Source organism: Filicampus tigris, chromosome 15, assembly GCF_054856515.1.
Source record: "Filicampus tigris isolate MCC_2025a chromosome 15, RoL_Ftig_1.0, whole genome shotgun sequence".
NCBI classification, from domain to species: domain Eukaryota; kingdom Metazoa; phylum Chordata; class Actinopteri; order Syngnathiformes; family Syngnathidae; genus Filicampus; species Filicampus tigris.
The window spans coordinates 3704069-3712542 of NC_141231.1; the positions used below are offsets into that span (position 1 = coordinate 3704069).

An 8474-nucleotide genomic window follows, 5' to 3' on the forward strand; every position below is an offset into this window, starting at 1 on the left:
AGCCAATAAAAGACGCATATTTTGGGCGGACTATTTGAACGTGAAAAAAATCAGCTCTGTGATTGGGTAATGGAAACGTCAATCCAACGATACTCGTCTTTTGTTCAAGGTCGGAAATATTTCAATTCCAGCGGTTGTTTTCGTCAAGGTGATAATATATTTCTATTATCTATCACTGTGGTATTATGTTTATGATTGTTATGAACTACGCCTAAATAAAACGATGACAATGTCTGTAACAACGTACGTATTGTGTTTGAACGTTAGAGCCGCTACGGCTGGAGGCAAGTTCTATTCTCACACCAAGCCTATGATTGGTTCATCTCCCATGACATCATGGGTGGGCGTACATGTTAGCAACATCAACAAAAGAGAGAAAAGAGAAAGGAGACGGACTGCAGGGAAACCAGAAGAATACATCAGCGAAATACAACAGAGATGTGGATCTAATTTGCCTTAACAGGTAGGATAACCCCTATCAATTTACTGGGATTATTGCGATATTAACCGCGCGATTTCTTCATTCTTTCTCCCAATCAACGGAGAAAGAAATAAAGAGGAAAATAAACGAATGCCGATTTTACATTGACTAAATCTAAATTAGAGTAATCGAACGATCATCAAATATTCAGAAGGTGTCGTTTTCGATTAATGTATCACCGCTATTTATGTGAAAAAACGCACCGTTTCAAAAACTGTATTGAAGTTAATTCTCCAGTTTTGTTTTTACATGGAAAACAGAGACTTTCCCAAATAGTTCATGCTTTTTACGTAGATTTGCGTTAATAAATAGTCATTTAACATCCGTTTGCAAGGAGGATATTCGTCTGGCAACCATCTATGTGTTTATCACTTGGACGTTGTTGGTTTCCTTGGGATCCTGTTGTGTCCAAGGGCCGTTTTTGGACAACAGCAATTCAGAAAAACACAACGCTGTTTTTTGATTTTATTATCGTACCATAATGTAGAAAACGTTTGTTTTGGTGTCAATGTTGGCGCAGTAGGGTAGAATGTTTTGCCGTTTGAGGAATTGGAAAAACAGCCCCTCCCCCGCTCTCCTAAGGGAGGATTTAAAAGGTTCGCTAGCTGCAGTCAACGACAGTTTCAGCTCCCTCGGTTGCCATCTATTAAAGAAAGAAAACGGAACTGATCAGTGTGGCGTATTTTTGTGTGCTTTACGGCCCAGATAAACAAGCAAACCCGTCAAAAAACATTGTTTCGGTCTGGGGCCCAAAAGGCGTTCACAAGGGAAATCTGACACCCGGGTCCAGCTGTGGGGAAGTGGGCTGGGCTGGGAGCTGTGCTTGTCACTCCCCTCTAAAAGGAGGTCAACAATCTGGAACAGTTTAGGGCTAGATATCAGTGACAAGTTACCAACAAGAATTACATAAGTGTTTTTGCTTCTGTAGTGGGAATACGAGAGCGCCAGCTGAGACATGGATGCCTTCAAACTGATGAAGGAGCTGCGGGCAAACTATGAGGTGGAGGTCTATTATCTCCCCAAGGAGACAGGCCTGAGTCTCATTGAGTCCACTAATCAGGTGAGTCCACTCACTATACTTTAAATAAAGCTAATTCTTCTTTGAATTGTCTCAATTAAGGGTTGAAGTTCCTTCTAAAATGTACTTGCATAACATAACCATAACTTGTAAGTCGTGATTTCAAATTCCATAAAATGTTGAGTAGACAAATGAAATTCCAGCTCAGATGAGATGTGCCCTGCTTTGCCACAGAGACTGGCAAGTGCAGTGTTTCCCAACCATTGCTCACCCAAGGCAAAACTTTTACATTGGAAAAAAATCTATTGGCAACAAAAATGTCACAAAAATTTATGCATAGGTTAAAGTCCATCAAGTGGAAGATTTTAGTTGTTCTGTCTGTCGCTGGCATACATAAACAAAATTGTATTATTTGCAATTTTACGATTTCACACATTATGCCCAATGAAAGCTTCCTGCAAGTTTGGAATTGGAGAACAAATGTTAATATTCCATTGATTTTTATTTTTATTTTTATTTATTTTTTAATCTGAAAAAACAAAATTGGCTCAGATTCTGCAGAGCTTGTGGTTAGCAAGTCCGTCTTATAATTCTGGAGTTCCGGGTTCAAATCTCCACTCTGGCCTTCGTGTGTGGAATTTATATGCTCTACTCTGACATCTTTCCATATTCCAAAAACAAACATGCTGGAAAGATCAATGAAGACTCTAAATTGCCCATACTTTAGGTGTGCGTGTGAGTATGAGTGCAAGTGTAAAACTGACATGTGTTCAATTTCTAGAACGATGGGAGAATCTCAGCCAAGTGCAGAGATGCCAAAGTGGAGGACTTGTGGAGTCTGATCAGCTTCTTTGGCTACACCACACAGACCTTCGTCCTGGCTGTTAACCTGCTTGACAGATTCTTGGCCATGATGAGGGTACACGATGCTCCTATTTGAACCGTTGCTGTTTAAAAGTCCATTTTTTTTACTGCTGATACAGGGAGGATCGTTAAGTATTAAAAACCAGCATCCTATTTCAGATCCAACCGAAGCATTTATCCTGCATCAGCCTGAGCTGCCTCCACATGGCCGCCAAAGTAACGGAGGAGGAGTGCAACCTCGCGTCCACGGACGAGCTTATCCGCATCGGACAGTGCCGCTTCAGCGTGTCCGACCTCGCTCGTATGGAGAAGATCATCACAGAGAAACTCGACTTCAAGTCCAAATCTGTCACAGCCTTGACCTTTCTGCACTTGTACCATCAGATTGCACTGTCTCACTCCACGGAGAGGTGAATAGAAATCCTGACTACTTCATTTCCTATTTTTCTTCTCCCCCTTTTCTTTGTGAAGAATGCTTAAAGCGGAAGCCAACCCAAACATAATTTGGCAAAATGCACTCGTTTGTAGCCATCTCTGGGGGCGGCCGTTTTGTCTTCTGTCGACTGAAAATGACATCACAACTACTCACAACGACCAATCACGGCTCAGATTCAGAAAACAGGTCAGCCGTTGTGAGCAGTTGTGATGTCATTTTCAGTCGACAGAAGACAAAATGGCCGTCCCCAGAGATGGCTTAAAAGGAGTGCATTTTGATGATCAACTTATATTCCACAAACTCAAAATTAATCAGAATGCAGTGTTTCAACTAGTGGGCCTGCTGGGAACATATTCTTGAAAAAAAAAAACATGTTTGGGCTGACATCCGCTTTAAGTAAGACACTTCTTTTGGTGATACATCTGAACCGGAATAAAGGAGTCAAAGCCACACCTTGGGTACATAATAGAGAGAAAACTCACTAAACACATCCGGACTCACATAGACACCTAGAGACAATTTAGTCTTTAATTAAATTAGCATGACAGTTTTTGGAACAGAGAGGAAGCCGCAGTACCCATATAATCACGGGGAGAACATGTAAATTGCACACAGGAAGGCTGAAGTCAAGATTCAAACCCAGAACCTTAGAACTGTGAAGCAGACATGCTCACCACTAGTGCACTGTGCTGCCCTAGATAGAACAGACTCAAATAAAAACAGCCAGCCTGGACTAACCACTATTAGCACCTATTGAATAAACAAAAGCAATAGTTATTAACACTACAGCATTTGTACCAATAAAACAAAGAAGGGTCAACTTATTTTCAATCTGGAAATATTTTATTGACATGCTTGACATATTTTTTTCCCCCTTCACATTTGAGCCTTTCTGTTGCCGTAGACGTGCCGTCTGCAAATTCGACATTCGGTCAACATTTTCTGCTGCCAGCATGTACAAAACCTCATTGTTTTTGCTTGTCGGTGCTTTTCCACCGCACTCTGCGTTGTTTGTGTGAGCAGAACCGCTCGAGTTGGGCCAGCAGTCAACTATCAGACAGTTGCGTCTGGCTGAAGCGCGCTGATAAGATTTAGTGCTGACTGTCGCTGACACCAATACTTGCATAACCAGTTGAGGGTCATGTTTGTGTTTTGCAACACGCCATTCTATACGTGAAATATTTTATCAGTGCTTTAATCACTTATTCTAATATAGTTGCGGAGCAACATAAATAAAATACCTTCTTTTCATCTTGTGGGATAATGTCTCCAAGTCTGAACTGAGTTGACGCTCATGATTTTGTGTGAACAGGAAGGAAACTTTGAGCCTGGAGAAGCTGGAGGCTCAGCTCAAAGCCTGCCTGTGCCGGATCTCCTTCTCCAAAGCTAAGGTAGGAATTCACAGCTGAGCTCAACTTGCATTACAGCAGCCTAATAAAAGTTTTTAACAAATTAGCTTGAGAATGAGGGGAAAAAAATGTTAAAACCAACCATAAAATGTTTAACACTTCCTTTGCCTTTCCACCCTGTACTTCTCCTCCACTTCCATCTAGCCGTCCGTCCTAGCCTTGTCCCTTCTGAGACAGCAGATTGAAGCCATTCCGTCGCAGGACATGTTGGAAATAGCCCAGCACATCCAGAGACACCTGAAGGTAAACAAAACGGTGTAGAACTTAAGTGCGCAACAGGAAATTACTATAGTTGTAGTACTTTTCAAGACCAAAACAAACAGTCTCTTTCTTGTAGTTGTGCAACATTTTCATTACTATCACAACCTCTCTTTGCGGATGGCAGAAATCACATGCCTTATTGTAAGGAGCGCAGCATCCATTTCAAATTAGCAAAGTGGTCCAATGTGCTATGATTGGGCTACTAAGACATGTTTGTCCACTATGCTAGCTAGGCTTTACATAAGCAAATGCTTGTTGGTATCATGTACCTCAGTGCACTCACTGGAGACTTGTGCAGATGTTGAATGTGTACAAATAAAGCATGATCATTTTTAGCCAGGCTCCAATCCAATAAATATGATTTATCCTGTCTGTGGAGGTATGCGTTTATGCAAGATGTAATTTGATTCGGATTATATATATGAATAATCTCATGCGTGCTATTTTTGTAAAAAGTCAAATAGTGAAATTGGATTTTGGGTTCGAACAGAATCAGCGGCTTGGTTTTAATTTTTTGCCTTTTCAAATATTGCTAAGTTGCTTCAACATTTTAAAAGAGTATGTTGTCACTTGTATAAAGTGTGATTGGGCTTCAAAGAAGTCTTAAGCAACCTACTTCTAAACTTGTGACCTGAAAAACGAAACCCGTTTCAGTATGCAGTTGCACATTTGGAAGCTCGAGTGTGTGTACATGTTTGTGTCAGTGGCGGGCCAAGGGGGCCAAACCAGGCTAATCGGTCTGCTGCCTGTTTGGTTTCAGATTGCAGACAGTGAACTCCTGTTGTGGCGCAGTCAAGTTGCTCAGTGCTTGTCCGACTACGCCTCGCCAGAGTGCAGCAAACCCAATCATAGGAAACTGCAGTGGATCGTGTCTCGTCGCACTGCCCAGAACCTGCACAGCAGTTACCGCAGTGTACCCGAACTGCCCACCATCCCCGAGTGCTGCTGGGATGAGAGTGAGAGGTGAGAATTGTAACGTATCAATGTAGCCTGGGTTTCAGGTTCACAACATCACCCCAAAAAAAGAGATTTACACGCAATTTAAATTTAAAGAGGAAGTTGACCTCAAAATGTTCTTAACAATAATATGATCGACGCTGCTCCACTAGACTAAACACGGCATTCTGATTGATTTTGCATTTGTGGAACATGAGTTAAGCAGTAAAATCCACCTGTTTTTGTCCATCTCAAGGGGCGGACATTTTGCCACTTTCTGTCAACTGAAAAATGACATCAGAGTTGCTAAGGGCTCAATTAATGACTGTTAATAATCTGTTTTGATTCAGTTGCCTTTTTTTTTTAAAGTCACCTTCACATAACTTTGAATCAGTGTGGCTATTGATGTAATTGTAGTCCGTTTTTTTCTTTTTGAAACCGGGCGGGGGAAAGCTTACTCACAGGCATAAAGGCATTCATGGTAACTTACAATGGAGTAGAATGTGTGGAAGGAGCCCAAGTGGCCAAAAATAATACCTGCATCTCACATGCATATACTGTATTAATGATGATGAAATGTATGCATTCAACAGAATGTACAGAAATAACACCGTAAATAGTTGGTTGCTACTTCGCAGACTTAATCTATTGCGGGGGTGATTTGGAATGTGACCCCAGTGTATTCTAAATATTATCTAAATGTACAATAAATTTTCCATAGTCTACAGACAGCATTCAGTATCAAAGCAAAACTATTTTACAGGGTTCGATAATCTCTGGTTGAGTCACTTAAGTGTCGTGGACTAGTGTGATTATAGTTTCTGAATAGATGATCAAAGTCATCATGTAACGGCAGGTTAAAGTCAGCTGGAAAATACCAAACACTCCTTCTGTTGACACATGAAATAAAAAGGAAGCAAACAAACCCCGAGGGTTATCACACACACGTCTAAGTTTCTACAGCAACCAATTTAGCGTTTGGTTGCCCCACCCCCACCCGCGACAACACACAGCGTTGGAACATTACGTCACACAGACGTGACAGGCTCCTTGACTGACTCACTAACATTACCTGCTACTGCCTCTCCTATCTCCCAGTGTTGCGTGTCTGGACGTGTGCGAGTCACTGGTAACGTACCACTGAGACAAAACAAATTTCCGTGACATCACGCAAGGCCTCGCCCTTTAATGCAACATGGGGTTTTCTGAAACATCCGGCTAATGTTGAAATTAATGAGGGAAGAGGAACTTGACTCACTGGCCACATTGTAAGTTGTGCATGTAATTGTAATGACGTCCATTGTGAGGGCTTCCTAAATAGTAATGTTCACTTTTAAGAGATATTCAAATGTTTTGCACCTCTCACAGAGTTTAATGAGATAACAAATATTCAAAACTGGCTTGGCTATAATTAAGAGTGTTTATTTGTATTTTGGTTTTAATCCAAACAGGAAGCACATACCGGTAACCCGCAGGCTATGTCAACAAACCTTGCGACGTTTAATTTCACATCAAGAATGACTGACTGACAGTCAGCTGACAACCGTGACGGCAAACAGTTTTACACACCACAATCAGCTGATAGTAAAGCGGAAGAGAAGTGAAGAAATTTGTACGGAAAATATTTAAATATATAAATAAGATGCACTGACTTTTCTGTTCCTGAAGCAATGGTATTGGTAAGCAATTTTTTTTAAATTATTATTATTTTTTTGTAATTTATTTTCAGTGAGGACTCTAGCGAGGACATGATGAGTTCGGGCGAGGAGTCCCTCAGCAGCTCACTGGGCAGCGATGGCGAAGGGCCGTTCTTTCCGGCGCACCTCCGCCGCCACCACAGATGCCGCCAATACCTCAACGCCTGACGCCTCCGCCACGTCACTGTGCCTCGTCCCCACCCCGAACGTTCGACTTTTAATTTATTGTCTAATAAGCTCCGGTGCTAGAAGTGAATTGCACAACAACTGGCAGCTGAGCAGACGCGCATTTCTAGATTTTTAGTTAGATGTGTTGGTGGTACATGGTACATTCCAAGATACACAGCATTTGGTTGAAGACACTCTGGTTGGTTGGGGTGCAAGAATTGCAACCGGATCAGTTGTTGTCAAGAACTTTAATTTACCAAAATGTGGCATGTATAGAAAGTGTTGACTGTTATTAATCAAAGACGAATTAGTTTACTTATCCACAGAAGCTGAGGGCCGCCGCAGTTGCAATTATCTGGACTTGATCCTGTTCCATTTCAAGTCATTTATTTATAATCATACTTCGCTACTTTTTTGTGCATATTAGAATAAATGTGATTATATCATTTAGTTAAAATTCCAACAATTCCTGAGATGTGTTGACTCAAAATATTATGCCAAGAATTTATTAATACACCATCAGCAGCAATAAGGATGGAAAATCGTTATGAACATTTGATTGCAACGTAATGTCCAGATTTGACTGAATACTTCAGTGACTGCAACTGCCTTCACCTTCTTCTGAGTTTGTTCATTTGCACAGTTTGTAATTTGCGTGCTGGAAGCAGTTTGTGTCTTTGGAGAAAACAGACGTGTGACAAATGTATTATTTTGTTTGTTTGGTTTTCTTGCTGAACATTTTTCTTGACTCTCCTGAGGCCATTTACAAAAAGTTCAGCAAAGAGCACTTACTCTCCCTGGAGAGTCAAACACTGTTGACTAATTTGGTGAGTGTGTTATTTGTGATAGTGTGCGTTTTTGTTTTTTTTGACCCCGAGTTTAAAGTTGCCAATTTTTAGGATGTAGCTTAAAAAACGTTTTGAAAACAGTCCAAAAAGAATGTTGTGTGGAACAAACTTAAGCTGAATTCATGTTTAAGAAAAAATGTACAAAAATGCATAGAAAAATGTAAAACTGTAAATGATGTAAAAAAAAAAAAAAAGTTTATAGTTCTTTGTAGATACGTTAATTTATTCTTTTGTCACATGTACTGGAAAAAAAACATCTTATAAAAAGGTTATTTTTTAAACTTGTTGGCTCTCTCATTTTCACCACATCAGGCTGCAGTGAACCAGCAGCTTGGCTGATTGACAAAATTAAGAAC

At 40.7% G+C, this 8474-nt stretch overlaps 1 protein-coding gene across 1 annotated transcript; it reads left to right on the top strand.

Moving 5' to 3' along the window:
• Positions 1 to 312: 312 nt before the first annotated feature.
• On the top strand, positions 313 to 8399 carry ccng2 (cyclin G2). Its single transcript, XM_086053617.1, has 8 exons — positions 313 to 463; positions 1410 to 1541; positions 2281 to 2418; positions 2523 to 2773; positions 4112 to 4190; positions 4353 to 4451; positions 5230 to 5432; positions 7135 to 8399. The coding sequence occupies exons 2-8, from the start codon at positions 1437 to 1439 to the stop codon at positions 7268 to 7270; spliced, it is 1011 nt and encodes a 336-aa protein (XP_085909743.1). The 5' UTR covers positions 313 to 463; positions 1410 to 1436; the 3' UTR covers positions 7271 to 8399.
• The last annotated feature ends 75 nt before the right edge of the window (positions 8400 to 8474 follow it).

Excerpts from the sequence above, each read along its gene's own strand:
- ccng2 (XM_086053617.1), top strand. The coding sequence starts at position 1,437 with ATGGATGCCTTCAAACTGATGAAGGAGCTGCGGGCAAACTATGAGGTG. Across the intron at positions 1,542-2,280 it reads TCATTGAGTCCACTAATCAG|AACGATGGGAGAATCTCAGC; the intron begins GTGAGTCCACTC and ends TTCAATTTCTAG. Across the intron at positions 4,452-5,229 it reads ACATCCAGAGACACCTGAAG|ATTGCAGACAGTGAACTCCT; the intron begins GTAAACAAAACG and ends GTTTGGTTTCAG.